The sequence below is a fragment of the Peromyscus leucopus genome, chromosome 1 (assembly GCF_004664715.2).
Source record: "Peromyscus leucopus breed LL Stock chromosome 1, UCI_PerLeu_2.1, whole genome shotgun sequence".
NCBI classification, from domain to species: Eukaryota; Metazoa; Chordata; class Mammalia; order Rodentia; family Cricetidae; genus Peromyscus; species Peromyscus leucopus.
This window is the reverse complement of record NC_051063.1, coordinates 83,614,294-83,633,146: the sequence shown is the minus strand read 5'-3', so window position 1 is coordinate 83,633,146 and position 18,853 is coordinate 83,614,294. Positions and strand designations below refer to the sequence as shown.

At 46.0% G+C, this 18,853-nt stretch overlaps 1 protein-coding gene across 1 annotated transcript in view; it reads left to right on the top strand.

Moving 5' to 3' along the window:
* Otoa (otoancorin) overlaps positions 1 to 18,853 on the top strand; it is an 85,484-nt gene that overhangs the window by 12,276 nt on the left and 54,355 nt on the right. Inside the window, exons 2-10 of the mRNA XM_037210989.1 lie at positions 3,666 to 3,752; positions 4,177 to 4,271; positions 5,206 to 5,234; positions 5,327 to 5,357; positions 5,475 to 5,502; positions 6,897 to 6,984; positions 9,679 to 9,810; positions 12,422 to 12,657; positions 17,603 to 17,706. Of these exons, the coding sequence (XP_037066884.1) occupies positions 3,666 to 3,752; positions 4,177 to 4,271; positions 5,206 to 5,234; positions 5,327 to 5,357; positions 5,475 to 5,502; positions 6,897 to 6,984; positions 9,679 to 9,810; positions 12,422 to 12,657; positions 17,603 to 17,706 (830 nt within the window). The remainder of the gene's footprint in view (positions 1 to 3,665; positions 3,753 to 4,176; positions 4,272 to 5,205; positions 5,235 to 5,326; positions 5,358 to 5,474; positions 5,503 to 6,896; positions 6,985 to 9,678; positions 9,811 to 12,421; positions 12,658 to 17,602; positions 17,707 to 18,853) is intronic.

The window sequence follows — 18,853 nt, the reverse complement described above, 5'->3', positions numbered from 1 at the left end:
TGACAGACAGAGACCGGAACTTTGAAAACGGCAGTCTGACCTCTTTACTTAGTAAAAACTCACACTCAGAACTTGTTCTGAGCAAAGCTCCATTCAAAGTGATTAATTTACTTCTCAAAAGACAGTATAAGGTGGGTCCCTGTGCTGGGTAGTTTTTGTCAACTCAACACAAACTAGAGTTACCTTGGAAGAGGCAATCTCAACTGAGGAATTGCCTCCATCAGATTGGCCTGTAGACAAGTCTGTGGGACATTTTATTGGTTAATGATATAGGAGGGCCCAGCTCCCTGTGGGTGGTGCCATCCCTGGGCTGGTGGTCCTGGGTTCTATAAGAAAGCAGGCTGAGCAAGCCACTAGGAGCAAGCCAGTGAGCAACACCCCTCCATGGCTTCTGCTTCAGCTCCTGCCTCCAGGTTCCTGTATTAAGTTCCTGGCTTGGCTTCCCTGGATGATGGACTGTAAACTGGGAGCCAAATCAACTCTTTCCTCCCCAGGTTAGTTTTGATCAGTATATTTATCACAGCAACAGAAACCAAGCTGGGACAGTACCACGATCTACCCCATTTAAAATAGAAATACAGGGAAAGTTGAAGTCCAGAGAAGTGAAGCCAGTTGCCTGACATCACACAGCTAGTGAGTGGGCAGAGGTGGGACAGAAACCAGACTGTGTGACTCTACAGTCCATGGTTTCCTTTTCTCTTTCGATTGCAACTCTCTTGGGAGGTATGGCTTAGATGCAGCAATAGCCACCCATTAAAAAAAAACACATTCCAATGAGATTTGGTAAGCGTGGCTTTCATGTAATACCCACTGCAATCAAGGTAGAGAAATTCCCATGATTGGGACTGGAGCAATGTGCAGGTAAGAACAAGCTGCTCTGCCAGAGGACTCTGTTTGATTCCCAGCACCCACCTGGCAGCTCCCCCCTGTCGGTAACTCCAGTTCCAGGAGGATCTGATGCCCTCTCCTGGCCTCTGCAGGCACTGCACACACATCAATGGGGGCAAACACTCATATACACAAAACAAAAATAAATAATCATCAGTCTCCTTCAAATTCTCTTGTGTTCCTTTGCAGTAAGGCTTCCCACCATGTGCTCAGAGTGTCCTAGGTGTCTCCTGACTTTGTCACAGTAGACGATTTTCAACTGTCTTGGAGTTTCACATAAATGGAACTGTGCAATATATCCTATTTTTATGAGTGGTGTATTGTGTGTGAGCATGTGCGTGTAGTGGCCAGAAGTTGACATCAGGTACTCAGTCACTCTTTTTACTTTTTGACACAGGCTCTCCCACCTTCTTTGAACCTGGAACTTGCCAATTCAGCAAAATTAGTTGCCCAGCAAGCCTCAGGGACCCTCCTGTCTCTTCCTCTCCAGTGCTGGGATTACAGGCATGCATCCTCTGCCTTTTACTTGGGTGCTAGGGAGGTGAACTTGGGCCCTCATGCTTGTGTGGTAGGCACTTACCCATGGAGCCACCTTTCCCAGCCCTATTCCTAGAGTGTTTCACGAGGCATGTTGCTGCTATTCATCCTTGTTGCATGTGGTAACCATTTGGTCTTTTTCCTGTGGACTATAGGCTGTTCTTTCATTTGTGTGATTAAAATGGTTTTTCATTTTGAAATATGGATTGCTAGGAAGTTAAAATGTGGAATGAAGTTCATAGTCTTCCCCCAGTATCCTCCCTCCTTACCTCTTATGTAACTATACCACGGTATCCATCCAGAAAGTGGCGCAGCCCCCCGTGGCCATTCCTGAGGCAGCTCTTCCAGGAGGACTGTCCCATTTTCTGCTCTAGCTGTGGGAACTCCCCTGCTCCTGGGTGAGTCCTGAGGATGGTTCCACCTTCCGTGCTTTCATTCCTCTTGTCTCAGGTGGCCTGTTCAATGCTCAAGGGATCCTTCCTCAGACCTGCGGGACTTTCTCTGTGTAGCTTACACAGATCCCAGTGCCTCCTCAGCTTGCACTGAGGGCTAGAGACTCTGGGTGGTAAGAGGAGCGCGGGCTGGGCTCAGCTGGTCTGCATCCCTTCTCTCTGAGACTTCAATCTTCTGATTTCTGCATTCAGTGTCTTGACAGCTTTGCGTCACATATTTTGGTTGGTCTTCTGTAGCAGGCTTTCTTGGATCGCCAGTCCCCAAATCATGACAGGGAGACTTATTATTAATTATGTATTCACTGCCTTAGCTTAAGATTGTTTCTAGCTAGCTTTTTAAACTTAAATTAACCCAGTTTCTATTAACCTATGTGCTGCCCCAAGGTTCGTTTACCTCATCTATATACTGTCCATCCTGCTTTCCTGCTTCCTCTGTGTCTGACTGACCGCTGGCTGGCTGGCCCCCAGCTGGTTGGCCCCTGGCGTCTCCTTTTCTTTCTACCTCATTCTCTCTTGAGCCTAGATTCCTCTTCTTACTTATTCTCTCTGCCTGCCCCACCTATCCCTCTACTGCCTAGCTATTGGCCAACCAGTTTTTTATTAGACCAATCAGGTGCCTTAGGCAGGCAAGGTAAAACAAAGGCAACACATCTTTACATAGTTAAAAAAAAAAAGTACATCATAAACAAATGCAACACATCTTTACATAAACAGTTATTCTGCAACACAAACAGATGTAATACATCTTTACTTAGTTAAACAAATATTCTATTCTACAACAGTCTTCTAATTATCTAAGGTGATAGGTTTAATTTTTTATTGCTGAGTGGTGATCCACTGGTTCAATTGAATAGATATGCCATCCTAAACCTTGTACCTGTTGAACACTTGGGTTGTTTCTAGATTTGACTATTACAAATAAGACTGAACCAGTCTTTGTATCTACATGTTTCTATTTCTCTGGGCAAATACCTGGGATTGAAATTCTCTTTTCCTTTTCTTTCTTTCTTCTTTTTTATTTCCTCTCTCTTTTTTTAGAGACAGGGTCTTATGTAGCCCAGGCTGCCCTTAAACTTACTGGGTACTGAGGATAACATTGCACTTCTGATTTTCTAGTCTCTCCTTCTTGAGTGCTGGAATTACAGGTATACCTCCAATGCCAAGTTTACGGTGCTCAGGACCGAACTTAGAGCTTTGTGCTTGCTAGGCAAGCTCTCTACCACCTAAGCTACCCCCCTAGCCCCTGACATTCCTTGATTGTAGAGTACCAAGTATGTGTTTGTAGAACTCCGGCAAACAGATTTCCAGTCACAATACTGCCAACATTTGATGTCAGTCTTCCACTTTTAGTCATTTTAGGGACTGTGTGGGGCCTCGTTGTGAGTTTGTTTCACATGGTTTGTTTTATCCTGGGGATAATAGGAAGGAAGGTGACGTGCATAGATTTAAATTTTGAAAACAGCCATCTGTCCTGTCTGCTTATTAAAAAGCCCACAAATGGAACTTGTTTTGAGCAGAGCCCCATATAAAGTGACTCACATGCTGTGATATCTTTTGTGTTCTTTTTTTTTTTTTTTTTTAAAAAAAGATTTATTTATTTATTATGTATACAGCATGTAGGACCAGAAGAGGGCACCAGACCTTATTACAGGTGGTTGTGAGTCACCATGTGGTTGCTGGGAATTGAACTCAGGACCTTTAGGAAGAGCAGTCAGTACTCTTAACCTCTAAGCCATTTCTCCAGCCCATCTTTTGTGTTCTTATTGGACATTTTCACATCTGTTTTAGAGAAGTTCAACTGTGTTTTCCTGCTGGCCTGTCTTCTTACTGGATTGTGAGATTTCTTACGTTCTGGATCCAGAGCTCATGTGAGAGGTAACGGAGTGAGTGCTTTGAAGTGCTCTGGAACAGGGTGGTGGTAAGAATAGAAATGGACTATTGAGGTCACTGGGAGAATGAAGAATGTGTCTTAGACATACACTGGACTCATTAAATTATTTAAAATATTTTTGAAGAGTTGGGGTCTATATGTTCCTTTTCCTGAATATTCTTTTTGTTTGTTTATTTGTTTGTTTGTTTTTCGAGACAGGGTTTCTCTGTATAGCTTTGTGCCTTTCCTGGAACTTGCTTTGGAGACCAGGCTGGCCTGGAACTCACAAAGATCCACCTGCCTCTGCCTCCCGAGTGCTGGGATTAAAGGCGTGCGCCACCAACGCCCGGCTTGTTCCTGAATATTCTTAAATGCATGTTTTAAAGGAAAAATAAACCTGAATCATTTCTGTTCTTGACTTAACTGCAGGAGAATGTCTCAGGGACCTAGGATGTTCTCCCTTCTCCTGGCCCTCTTTCTGAGCCATGGAGGTGTATGCCAGGGAGACCCAAGCTCCAGGCAGGGTAAGTCCTGAGGAGAAAAATACCTTTTGCAGCTTCCACACATTTTGGGGGATGTAGCTGGATATATCAGTTTAGGTTCATGATACATTCAGGTGAGTGTGTGTGTGTGTGTGTGTGTGTGTGTGTGTGTGTGTGTGTGTGAGAGAGAGAGAGAGAGAGAGAGAGAGAGAGAGAGAGAGAGAGAGAGCATATGTGTGCCTGTGGGTAAATGTTGGCCTTTTAGGGTTATTATACAAGGTTTTTTATTAGTGCATATTATTTGTACAAAGTAATAGGTTGATTATAACATTGTCACACATGCCCACAATGTACTTCAGTGGACTTCACCGCCAGCACCCCCTCTTTCCTCCATCCCCCAAAGGTTCACTAGATCCCACACATGAGGGAAGCATGTAGCACCTGTCTTTCTGAGTCTGGCTTGCTTTGATTGACAGGATGAACTCCAGTTCCAACGTTTCCCCTGCAGATGACATAGTTCCATTCTTCTTTATGCTAGAATAATACTCCCCTGTGGGTATAGATCACACTTTTTTTTCACCAGGATCTTGTTGATGGGTTTCCAGGCTGGCTCCATCTCCTGGTAATTATGAATCTTGCCACACTGAGCACAGATGGGCGGGTGTCTCTGTGCTGTGCACCTCAGCTGCCTCTGTGTGACAGAGTGGAGCAGACAGTAGTTCTCCTTATGCCTGTGGGGCGCCTCTTCCCCAATTTCCACAGTGGCTGGACAAACTGACACTCCCAGTGACAGCGTGCAAAGGTTCTCAGTGGGGGCTGGGAACCAGAGTTTTCTCACACTAGGCATAGTTATTGTAGTGATGGCAGCTCAGGGAAAGCCTGAGTGGCTTTTGTTGGGCTCCCGTGGTAGCTACTTTTGCCTTTATGAAGGTCACACAGTGCAGTTCTCCTCACATACCCAATGGCTTTCTTACAGATCTACACCCATTGCTGCAGAAAATGGCGGTGAGTGTTCCGTTTTTATTTTCATCAAAATCCCCTCTACTGGCGCTCCCAAATTTGAATGTTATACTTGATTTTATCTCTTTGCCTTTTAGGAAGAAATAATAGAGGGAAGCTATCTGAATGGTAATGTCCCCAGCCTGTCCCATGTGTACCTTCTGAGATCTTTAAACAGAATATGGATGTGGTGTCTGTGGAACCATTCTGTTTAAAGCCGTCTTTTCATTTTGTTCCCCGCTGTAGCGTTTCTGGATCTCATACAGTTCGGAAGGTAATCTGCCTCTGAGGGCTTGGGAGGGATGGGATTTCTTCCTAATAACTCTGACATGGAATTTCTTACTTGAGAAACGTAGTATGTGCTCATTGCAAGGAGCATCAAGCAGTGTCCAGTGTTTCAGTGGACACACTGGTTCCCCAAACACTGTTCCTCCATCACTGTAGCTTAAGACCACGATGCCTGGCATGCTTCTGAGGAGGCACTTCTTCCCAGGGCTTGGTGAAGAGAAGGGCATCTGTGTTCACTCTACCCCTCAGCCTGGGGCCCGTTGCTATCCCTTTGGACAGAATAATGAAACCGAGGCTTGGGGAAGGTGAGTGGGGACCACACAGCTGGGGAGTGGCAGAACTGGAGTGTGACCACCACTGCTCTGCGCTGCGATGCGCAGGCCTGTGCGAGAGGCTGGAGAGATGGGGTGGTGTGGCAGTGTTGTAGAAAGAAAGCTGTCAACATTAAATCTTATTATGCATTCCATAAAGAAGAGGAAATGGGGGCCTCGGGCCCCTGGCAGGGATAGCCAATCACATTAAGATGAAAGGCCCCTGTAAACATCCCTCTCCCCGTGAGAACTGCAATGGTGCCTTTAGATATATTCTTTCAGGCTGCAATTTTATTTATTTACTTATGTGTTCATCCATCCATCTACTTATCTATAACAGAAGAAAGCTGTTTGTAGTGGCTGGGGAGACGGCACAGTCAGTAAAGTGCCTGCCTCACACGCATGAGGACCTGAGTGTGACCCCCAGAATCTGCATAAAAGTTTTGGGTGTGGTGGCACGTGCTTGGAATCCCAGTGCTGGGGCAGTGCAGACAGGAAATTCTTAGGATCTGCTGGTCGTCTGGTCTAGCGGAATCAGTGAACTCCTGGCCAGTGAAAGACCCTGTCTCAATGATACTTGAGGTTGTCTCAGGCATCTACACACACGCAAACATACACACACATCTGTATACACACATAGACACATACACCTGTATACACATATATACACGTACACCTGTATACACACACATACACACCTGTATACACATACATACAATACACCTGTATACAAGCACACATACACCTGTATGCAAACACACATACCGGTACACACACACATATACACATACACCTCTATACAAACAGAGCTGTATACATACACACTTGTATACACACACACATACATATACACACCTGAATATATACACATACACACCTGTACGCACACTCATGAACACACCTCCTGCCACTGTGCCAGGTGAAGGCATCTCTTACTTCTCAACATAGAGTTGCTGGCATCCCTGACCCATTTCTACCCTTCTCTCTGAGCCTCGGGGCACACAGCCAGTACAGGAATGTTTGCAGGGGACCTGGTCATTGACTTTCTCCCGTCTGTCTTTGCTTCAAGCTCCCATGTGTGGACTGCAGACCTGTCCCACAGAGTTCTTGCCTATCTGAACTCACGGAATATGGCCTTTACCATCGCCAGCCTGCAGGTGTGTGTATGTGAGATGTGTTCCTAAATTCTACTATTGGTCACACCTTAGTGCAAACCAGTTGTGCACTGAGTGGAAACTGGTGGGGATTTCCTGATAAAAGAACAGCAGAGGTGTATTAGATGCTTTTCTATTACTGGACCACAATATCCAGGTACTTCTATTACTGTAACAAAATCCCAAGACAGGAAAGAATTGTAGGATGAAGGGATGGATCAGTGGTTCAGAGTGCTTGCTGCTTAATCATGAGGACAAGAGTTCAGATCCCAGCACCCATGTTGGTGGCTCACAGATACCTGCAACTTTACGTCCAAGGGATTTGATGTCCTCCTCAGGCCTTTGTGGGCACCTCTATACACATGCGCACATATGCTCACACAGATACATATACACACATACATGAATAAGTCTTTTTTAAAAAAGAGTTTAATCTACTTCATAGTTTTAGAGGCTGACCATCCATCAGTATAGTGCTGGCTCCTCAAAGACATAGTAGAATGTATAAACTTGGTAGATGCATTACAATGGTGGGCCCACCTATGAGAGGGAAACATGGATCGAATCGGGGGGAGAGGAATCTGGGGCAGGATTCATGGTCAAGCTCACTTTAATCCTCTCCTGAGAACTCACCAGTATCTCATGGGAACTATCTCAGTTCCTTCCAAGGGCAGCATCCCTATGCCCTCACACCAGGGTCCACTTCTTAGAGGTGGCCTCACCTCTTAATGTCATCTTCATAGGCACTAACTTCTGATGCTTGAGTCTTGGGGGAGAAACCACACCCAACATCAGTGACAGCAGTGGACATCTGGTTAGGGCATCAGTAGGGCGCAGAGGAGGTGTGATGACTGGGATGTCTCGGCATGGCTGGTCGCTCAGGGTGATACCTTGGGAACCACATCTGGACCTGAGGATATGTTCAGTGCCCACACACCATTATTCTGTTTAGTAAGGAAGTCACGCCGTAGGCTGATGAATTAAGGAGCAGCACAGTTCTTTGTTATTTCCAGTTTTAACTTACGTTTTAATAAAACAGAAATATCAACAGACACTCACACCAGATCCCCACCCAGAGGGGGCTGCCTGCTCACTATTTGCTCCTCCAGCTGGAGGGGCTATTGGACCCACACGGCATCTGCCTCCATCACTCCTGGCAACGTAATTAGCAGTAACGAGTAACCCCTTCCTCTCCGACAGTAAGGGAATACTGGTAGGTGCATACTGCTGCACGCACATCTTCATTCGCTTGGCAGGTTGGCACAGTGGAAGACACCGAGGATGGGGTGGAGAACTAGACATTACTCCCACCGTTCTGAGGTAGAGACAGACAGCCAGTAAATAAAAACTCACCGTAAGTGGAGAAAAACGGTGGACACTGCTGAGCACTTCTGGGCTGAGCACCACCGAGACTGCGGCAGACATTTAATTCTCACAGCGCCCCACACGGTGAGCACTATGGGGGTCTCTGTTTTCCAGATATGAATTCTGAGGCCCACATGTGGGATTGCCAACTTAGCAAACACGAAATATAGGATGCCCACGGACTAGAGGTGCAGTTCAGTTGCCAGAGTGCTTGCCCAGCAGGCATAAAGCCCTGGGCTTGATCTCCAACACTGCAACAAACGGGCACGGTGGACACATATCCACAATACTAGTACTAGAGGGATGGAGGGAGAAGAATCACATGTTCAAAACCATCCCTGGCTGCACAGTGAGTTTGAACCCAGCCTGGGCTACATGAGAAAGCACAACACACAAGCATACACTATCTAATTAAACTGAAGTACAGATAAGTATAAACATGGAGATTGGCACACATGTTATCTGTCTTTTTTTTTTTTTTTTTGGTTTTTTGAGACAGGGTTTCTCTGTGTAGCTTTGCACCTGTCCTGGAGCTCACTTGGTAGCCCAGGCTGGCCTCAAACTCACAGAGATCCGCCTGGCTCTGCCTCCCGAGTGCTGGGATTAAAGGCGTGCGCCACCACCGCCTGGCCTTTATCTGTCTTTTATACCCACTGTTTGCCTATAAGCGTCAGTTCACACTGCCTTCCCAGGGAATATTTGTGTAAGGGGTATTAAGAATCCGAGGCTGGGCATACAACTGTCACCTCAGCACCTGGGAAGTCAAGACAAGAGGAGTGAGTGTGTGGATTTAGGGCCAGCCTGGACTACATAGTGAGACTCCCATTCCCCAAGTGAACAACAGCAGCAAGTCCAAAAGCTCCTAAATAAAAACAGAAAAGGAGTCCGCAAATGGCAGAGGGGAGGCTTTCAGGGGAGGCTGGTGGCCTGACAAGGCGCTACAGACATGTTGATTCGTTCTGCCTGGGTTTTCTCCTTGCTCAGCGTAGGGTTTGAGTGGTAGGAAACAGGGGCGCTCCACAGAGGCCCACTGCCTCGGACAAGGACCAGGCAGGTTATAGAACAGGGAAATCAGGCTGGTCACCTGAATGGGGAAGCATGTCCAGCATTTCCCATTCCTTGTATTTCCCAAGTGGAGTTGGAAATATGGGTTTTGTAAGGAATCCCCCAACTTTACAGCATTTGCAACCACTAACCCGCCCCCCCACTACATACAGGCTGCTGCCAGGTGGGGGACTCTGCAGGGAGTCAGGGGGACCCCACTGAGCTGCCGGCCATGGGGCTGACCCACTGTCCGGTCTGCTGCTCACTGACTGAATCTCCCATGCCCAGGCAGTCATGGAAGCCCACCTGGAGCAGTATTTGTACCAACCCCAGAAGCTGCTGCAGGACCTGAGGGACACTGATGCCCAGCAGTTCCGCACCGCCATGAAATGCCTTTTGGAAGACAAGTGGGACCCCCTGGTGAGGCACGCTTGGCATCTCCTGAGGAGGAGCTGGGGCAGCTGGTATTTGCTGGGCCTACCCAGGCCTTGGCCACTCTTGACTCCTTTCTCCCGTCACTGCCACCCCCACTCGGGACTCTAGGGCCTGGCTTTTCTTCTCCAGTTTCTCCAAGTTACATTTTTCTGCTCTTACTGAGGGTCTTCTAATGCTGAGTTGGTAAGTGTGTGAGGGTGATTGCTGTGTGCAGTGGGTGTAGAAAGGACTGGCCCTGTCCCTAAGGCCACAGTGCTGGATGAAGACAAGCAACAACTAACAATGACCATGAAACAAGATCAATAACAGAAACAGCACAGAGAGCAAGCTCCCCAAACCCCAGAATGCCCTGGGCCTCCAAAGCTGAGGGCTAGGGTCCATTTATCGGAGAGAGGTGGGTATGGACCCCCGTTCCAAAATGGAGTCAAACCCTTGCCTAGCCTCAGTTTCCCCGTGTGTACTCAGGCTGGAAAGATTCTTCTTTTTAAAAAAAGGTTAGTTTATTTTTATCTTAATGTGTATGAGAGTTTTGTCTGTGTGTGTGTATGTCTGTGTACCATGTGCATGTCTGGTGCCTGTGGAGGTCAGAAGAGAGCGCTGGGTTCCCGGGAGGTTCTGGTAGATGTGAGCTGCCCTGCATGGGTCCCGGGAATTGAAATGAGGTCCTCTGCAAGGGCAGCACACACCTTCACTGATGAGCCATCTCTCAGCTCTAAAATGTTAAGATTCTTATTAGTTTGAATTCACAAGGTTTTTAAAGAGGATTTAAACATTTTAATAATTCTATACTTTCTATTGAATTATTTTGTTAATGTCAGTGATCAAACCGAGGGACTTGTGAGTGCTGAGCAAGCTGTATCCCTAACTCCTCATCTGTTCTTACGTTAATATGTTTTATTAAAACATAAAAGCCACTAGTGTGGTATGGATAGATTTCATTTTTAAATGAACTTCAGCTTTTAAAAGTGATTCCATCCAAAATCTATTAAAAATTATGTTGTTTAATGTTTGGTGAGGCTTTTCTATGTATGAGGTGTTTTTCTAAGGGAATGACCAGCAAGGGACCAGTGAGTAAAAATGTAGTGTTTATAGAGAACACACCATTAGTCACAATTAATCAGCTCTGCTATTAGGTATGGGTATATGCCAATAAAATTTTATTCACACCTTATGCGCGCGCGCACACACACACACACACACACACACACACACACACACGAGGTGGGTCAGTTTTGGCTCATGGGACAGATAGTCATCTGTCATTGTTTCAAGGGTTTAATATGCATGGATTAGTTTAATCTCCTCCATAACATTAAATAAGGTTAAGAAGAGTGTTACCATTTAAAGGCAGGCTTGCTAGCTCATGCCTGCAACCCTGGAACTCGGGAGGCTGAGGCAGGAAGAGATTTTGACATCGTTCTGGGCTGCATAGAAAGTTTCAGTCCAGACTGGACTACAGAGTGAAGTTCTGTCTATACTCACACATGTGCAGGAATGCACACACATGCAGGAATGCACACACATGAAAAAGGGCTGAAGGTTTCGCGTAGTGGTCAGAGTGCTGGCCCAGGATGAACAACGCCCTGAATTCCATGCTTAGCACCTGCAATCAAAATAAAAAATAAGAATAATCTTGCATTTTAATATTCAGGTAAGGAAATCGAGTCTTGGAGAGTAACCTCTAGTGACTCATTTTAGAAAGATTGAATCTGAGGTTGGAAAATGGGTTCCTGCCTGAGGAAGCCATGGGCTTATTTCAGAGTAATGTTTTAAAAATCTATGTAACAAAATACAGAAGATTGCAAAGGAAGCCAATTATCTTGGAGAACACTCCTGGAAAGGCCCAGTACAAACACAGAGGTAAATTGTGTGTTTCTTTAACACACCAAGGAATAGAACTCAGCAGCAAGTCTAGCGACTTCAGGAACTCTCAACAAGTGTTGTCTGTAAAGATCACAAGATGTCTGCAGTAGCTGTAATGCATTGTGAAAATGCAAAGGATTCCTGCTCTGACAAAGATCCTGCTCCCCGTCTGGAGCCTGGTACCTCTGGTCATCCCCAGAGGAAGCACCACGTGTCAGTTCTATGCTAATGAAAGTGAAGATGTGACATTCTTGCTGTCCACCCAGAGAATGGGAAGAGCAGGTGAAAGCCTTGCCTTTGATCCAAAGGTGATGGAAAGATCTAGAAGTTTCCACATAGCAGCACGATGTGAATTTCTCCATGCTGCAGCATGTTAGTCTCTTCCAGTGCTGTCCAGTGAAGAGGCAGCTCTCCTGGGACTATAATGGTTTGAATATGGAATGTACTCCATAAACTCATGGTCCCTAGCTGATGGGACTATTTTGGGAGATGTGGTGGAAACTATAGGAGATGGAGCCTAATTGCAGGAAGCAGGTCATGGGGGGCAGGTTTAGAAGGTTATGAATGGTCCCTCCATTTCCTTGTTCCCTGTCAGCAGTGTGGTGAACAACCCCATGTACAAGACCCCGCCCCCATCATGTTATGGCCAACTAAACATGTCCTCCTTCAAGCTGTCTTCTTGTGTCCTTTGGCCACAAAGCCGAAGAGACTCTAATTTCTCTCCTTCCTTTAGGACCTGAAGGACACTGTCATCCACTTGGGAGACATTTGGGAAGAGGCCCTTCAGAGCCCCGGTGTGAACCGCAGCCTGTTTGTCATTACGCTGGAGCGCTGTTTCCAGGTGCTGAACCCCGTGGAGTGTGTGGAGGTCCTGGGCAGGGTGCTCAGAGGGTCCTCGGGCAGCTTTCTGCAGCCGGATATCACAGAGAGGTTACCCCAGGACCTGCATGAGGATGCCTTTAAGAACCTGTAAGTCTTTTGCTCTGAACTCTTAGTTCCGTGTGCTGCTCAGGGGCTGCTGTGGTGATTCAAGGCAGTTACTACCCAGCAAGGGAGAAAGATGGTGGGCACGGGTAGACATACGTCTTCAGAAGCAGAGCTGAGAGGTGCTTTTATTAAAACTATCTTCTCTCTCAACTGTAGTGTCTGGGAGCTATTCTCCTAGTTCTTGTCACATCTAGCTACCACCTGCCCTGTGATTTGTTCCATGGTTTTCTTTATAAGCCTTCATCCTTTCCACTAAAAAAACAAAAAACAAAAACAAAAACAAAACAAAAAACCCACAACAACAAACCAAAAAACCAAACCAAACCAAAACCAAACCAAAACAAACAAACAAACAAAAAATTGTTTTAGGGCCTGGAAATGGCTCAGTGGTAGAGCATTGACTGTGTAATCATGAAGATCAGAGTCTGCATAATCAGTGTCCATGTAAATGGCAGGTGGATGTGGCAGCCTGCCTCTAATTCCAGCCTGGGAAGGCAGAGACAGGGGATTCCCCCAGAACAAGCTGGCTAGGGAAACTAGGCATATTGATGAGCTCTGGGCTTGACTGAGAGACTCTGCCTCAACAAATAAGGTGGAAAAGCAAGTAATGAAGATTGCCAACGTCGACATTAGCCTCCATAGTCACAGGCACACATGTGTACCCACATACATGCAAACAGACATGTGCATCACATGCCGATAAATGGAAAAGAAAAAAATTAAGGTAAATTTAACTTCATTTCCATTAATGGAAAATCATTATTTTTGTTTTAAGTAAAAAATAGTCTTACCATACACTAAAAAGCAGTGCTACTAGATCCTAGCTCCCTACACTGCTCTCCTGAGTATCTTAGTCAGCTGTAGGCTGGGCACCTTGGACAACAGACACTTACCTCTGGTGGCTGAGACGGTCAAGGTCAAGGCATGGCAGATTTGGCATCTTTCTACTTTCTGGTTCACAGGAGTATCTGCTTGCCGGGTCCTCTGCCGGCAGAAGTGTCATGGAGCCCTCTGGAGTCTCTTAGACAAGGGCACAAATCCCATTCATGAGGGCTCCGCCTCCTGACCCTGAGGTGACCCCAGGGGGTTTGCCCCAGGTCTTCTCTTCACTTCTCACGCTATCCTGCCCTCCTGTTTCTTTTCTTTGTGGATGAGGAAATTGAAGGGCAGAGAGACTAAAGAACTCACCCTAGGGCAGTAGCATTCCATAGGGAATGGTAAACAGCATTTTTGCAGTGGGAAAAGTTTTCCCTTAAATGATGCTTACCACTTTGTATGCATATGTGTGTGTTTATGTATGTATTGCATTTGTGTATTATGTATGTGTGTGTCTTTCAATTGTCCCTGCTTTTTCAACTATCTTTGCTCTTAAAAAACAAAACAAGGTGCTGGAGAAAGGGCCTGGTGCTTAAGAGCACTTGCTGTTCTTGCAGAAGACCTGACTTTGGTTCTCAGCGTTTGCATCCAGCATCTCACAGCCAGCCACCTATAACTCTAGTTCCAGGGGATCAGAAGCCCTCTTCTGGCCTCTGCTGCTACTGCACACATGCAGATAAGCAGGCACACATACAAATACACACAAAATAAAATAAAAAATGAAACAGGAGCAAGCCAGAGGAAGCAAGCCAGGAAGCAGCACCCCTCCATGGCCTCTGCATCAGCTCCTGCCTCCAGGTGCCTGCCCTGCTTGAGTTCCTGTCTTGACTTCCTTCAATGATGCACTAATGTGGAAGTGTACTGGAGGGTGCTCAGCTCCTATCCATGGTCTCTTCAGACCCTGCTGCTGTGGGAGTAGATGAGTCGCCTCTCCAGGGCAGTGACATTCAGGTTCAGTACGTCCAGCTGGTGCCTGTGGAGCGACCACACAGCTGCTGCACAGATGGCTGAGGCGTTGCAGCCAAATGCAACTTGCACACGGAGCCATGCAGATCCAGTGAGAGCAGGCATCGTAGGAGTGCCACACCACAGCGGCTCACTGGTGCTGCCCTGTGCCCTGCTCTCCTGCTTCAACAGGGCAACTTCCAGTTCTGCAGGGCACCTGAGAGCTCCTCCTCCCAGGGAAGGGTCCTGGCCACCCCCTGCTGGAAGGCACCTCAGGACCGAGTCCCACTGCTGGTCTCCAGAGGAGAAGCGCAGTGCAGAGTGTGTTAAGTACATTCAGAAAAACAAGAACTACAATATTTTGTTTAAACAGCTTTTTAAAATTTGCTGTGGTGTTTATAACAAAAAAAGAAAATGGAAACACACACACACACACACACACACACACACACACACACACCAGAATACAACTGTGGAATAGCAGAAGTCTTGGCCGTGTTCTTCCTTCGGGGTCCTGATATAGGTGTTGGAGACAGCTGATGATGCTGGAACACTGTGGGATCACTGCTGGTGGAGTGCTCCACAGTGTAATTATACATTTCTAATGAAATACAGTGTCTTCATGGCCACAAAATTAAAACAAAAAGTCAAAGGAAAGGAAAGAAAAAAATTGAAAATATAAGGATAACATTGTGTGGGAGTCAAGGGAAAATTTGTATGTTAAAACACAGAATGACTGTTAAAAGGCTGCTGGGAATGCTCGCTAGAAGAGGCGGATAAATTGTTGACACATGAGTTGTACTCATGGTGCTGATGTGGTGAGTTGTACTCATGCTGTGGGTGTGAGTTGTACTCATGCTGTGGGTGTGAGTTGTACTCATGGTGTTGATGTGGTGAGTTGTACTCAGTGGTGTTGATGTGGAGAGCTGAAGTCATGGTGTTGATGTGGAGAGTTTTATTCATGGTGTTGATGTGGAGAGTTGTACTCATGGTGTGGGTATGGTGACTTGTACTCATGGGGCAGATGTGAGGGGAGGAGGCTCCCAGGACACAGAGGTTTGGAAGGTTTTCAGGATGAGGAGGAAGGATGGTCAGTGCCAGAGGCTATGAAATGGAAAGTTCTATTTGTACCAACCAGGACTTCTGGGATGGATGAAAAGGAGATGATGGTGACTGGAGCCATGGGGGTGGTCCAGCAGTGCCAAATCAGACTGCAGTGGCTTAGAAAGTGACAAGGCCATTTCACACCAGCAGGAGGTTATTTGTCAAAACACCAGATATTGACAAGAATTGAAGGCAATTAGAGAAATCAGAGATGAGCTGTGGTGATGGTGGGAATACACAGTGGGACAGCTGCTGTGGAGACAGTTGGTGGTTCCTTAGGAGGCTAAACAGGAAGATGGTGTGTGTGTGTGTGTGTGTGTGTGTGTGTGTGTGTGTGTGTGTGTGTGTGTGTGCTCAGCTTGCTGATAGAGCATGTGCATCATATGTGTGAGGCCTCAGGTTCAATTCCAAGCACCAACAAAGAAAGAAACAAAACAAAAGGTGAGAACAATTTAAATGTCCATTGATGACTGGACAACCACAATGTAGATACCCAGAAATCGTGGAATATTATTTACTCATAAAAAGGAATGAAAGCTGTAGTGGTATTTGCTCTGCCCATGACTTTGGACTCTATGACCTGAAGGAGGCGGTGCTTCTTGCCGTTGTACATGACCTCTTAAAAGGAAAGGGAGAGGGGTCACGAGGCCCTTCTCCCTGTTTCCTGCTTTGAAAATTCTTTAGTTTTACAGAAGGCCTGATGCATGCTCCAACACGTATCAGCCTTGAAAACATCATGCATGTGTAAGAAGCAAGACACAGGAATGACGAATGGCATGACTCCATTTGTATGCAACATCCAGAATAGACAAATCCATAGAGAGGAAGCAGATTAGTGTTTTCTGGAGCTGGGGGGCTGGGGGTGAAGGGTGACAGCTAAGGTGGAGTTTCTTTGTAAGCTGCTGGAAACGTGGATGATGGGTTTTAGTGAATCAGATGGAATCAAGTTGACAACCAAGAATACCCATCACACACCCATTCTCACACAATACATGTGTAAAAATCAGAAGCTAAGGTCTGTTTATGCTGTGTTTGGAGCCTGATTTACCTTACATAATACAATATTTTCTAGTTCCATCCATTTTATTGAAAAATATCATGATTTCATTTTCTTGAGACATGGTCTTATGCAGGCTGGCCTCAAATTTGCTGTATATCCAAGGCTGGCCTTGAACTGATTCTGCTTTTGGGAGTGCTGGTGGATTATATACTTTAAATAAGTGAATTAAAGGGCATGTAAGTTTGTTGTGATATTTGTTTAACTATGCAAAGATAAGTTGCATTTGTTTAACTATCTGAAGATGTGTTGCATTTGTTTAATTATGTAGAGATGTGTTGCTGTTTTACCTTGCCTGCCTAAGGCACCTCATTGCTCTAATAAGAAGCTGAATGGTCAATAGCAAGGAAGCATGTATAGGCAGAACTTCCAGGCAGGGAGAGTAAGTAGTAGGAGGAATTTAGGCTTGAGTAAGAAAGAAAGAAAAGGAATTGACAGGGAGATGCCAGAGGCCAGCCAGATAGACACAGAGGAAGCAGGAGAGTAGGACATACAGAATGAAAGAAAGGTAAAAAGCCCTGAGGCAAAACATAGATGAACAGAAACTGGTTAAATTAAGTTAAAAGAGCTAGTGGGACAAGCCTAAGCTAAGGCCGAGCATTCATAATTAATAATAAGTCTCCATGTCTTTATTTGGGAGCTGGTTGGCGGCCCAAAGAAAATTCCAACTACGTACGTTTTATCTCAAAAAAGAAAAGAAAAAGAAAAAGCTATTATACACCAAAGGAATTAGGAGCTAAGAGAACAGAGACAGGGCTCACAGGCCGCTCTTTGCAAGGTGTTTAGCTGTGAAGGGGAACAGAGAAAATGAGGGAAACAGTCTACACAGCAAAGACATGTGGAGGGTTTCGGCGTGGCAGCCCTGGGCACAGTGCTCTCTTGGCTCCTTCAGGGTGGGCACCCTCCTGTGTGTTGTTAATGGGCACCTGTGCTCCTGTATCTTAGATCTGCAGTGTTCAAAGACCTCTATGACCAAACCTCAGCTCACACCCAGAGAGCTCTCTACTCCTGGATGACCGGGATCCTGAGGACACCCTTCAACATCACTGGTGAGTGAGGAGGGTTGGGTGGAATGACTTCTAGGGGAACCCCACCTTCCAGACAGGTGCTTCAACCTCTGAAATCAGGGTTGATTTCATTGCTTTTGTGATTTAAATTTTTTAAATTTATTTTTATTTTATGTACATTGATGTTTTGCCTGCATGTATGTCTGTGTGAGGGTGTCAGATCTTGGAGTTACAGACAGTTGTGAGCTGCCATGTGGGTGCTGGGAACTGAACCTGGGTCCTCTGGAAGGGCACTCAGTGCTCTTAACCACTGAGCCATCTCTCTAGTCTCTTGTTTTTGTGATTTTGTTTTATCCCATCTCCCCTACCACAATTCCAGAACCTATGTCACGTAGCTGGTAGAGTGGAACCACATTCCATGGCATCAACCTGCTGTTCAAATACTGAAGTTTCTGAAATAAGGATGTATCTGTCTTACAAGTAACCTCATGTCCTTGTTCTGTGGTGACATCTTACATTTGATGACAGCCTTCAGAGTGGGATTACAAGTTTAAAACCCGTGTGAAAAATTTGTGCATTAGCCAGGCATGGTGGTGCATGCCTTTAACCCCAGCACTTGGGAGGCAGAGGCAGATGGATCTCTATGAGTTCAAGTCCAGCCTGGTTTATAAAGTGAGTTCCAGGACAGCCAAGTCTGTTACACTGAGAAACCCTGTCACAAAACAAAACAAAAGCAAAAAACAGAAAAAGAAAAAGAAAAAAGAACAGTGGTGACAGGCTTTCTCTCTGAGACCCGGGGCTTGCTGCCTAGGTGGGCTAGCTGGCCAGCAACCCCCAGGGATCTGTCTGGCCCTACTTCTCCATGCTAGAATTCCAAGCCTGTGCTACCACATCAGGCTTTTTGTTGTTGTTGTTTTAGTTGTTTGTTTGTTTTGAGACAGGGTCTTGACTGACCTGGAACTCACTATGCAGACCAGGCTGGCCCCGAAGTCATGGAGATCTATATTTCTCTACCTCCCCGGTGCTGGGATTAAAGGCATGTGCTATTGTGCCTTGCCAGGTTTTATAATTTTTTTTAATGGGTTCTGGGTATTAAACTCAGGTCTTCTTGTTTGCTTGGCAGGCACTTGACTAATGTGTAACCAGCTGTGTCTGTGTTGAACATGAGCGGACTTTACACTTGTTGTTG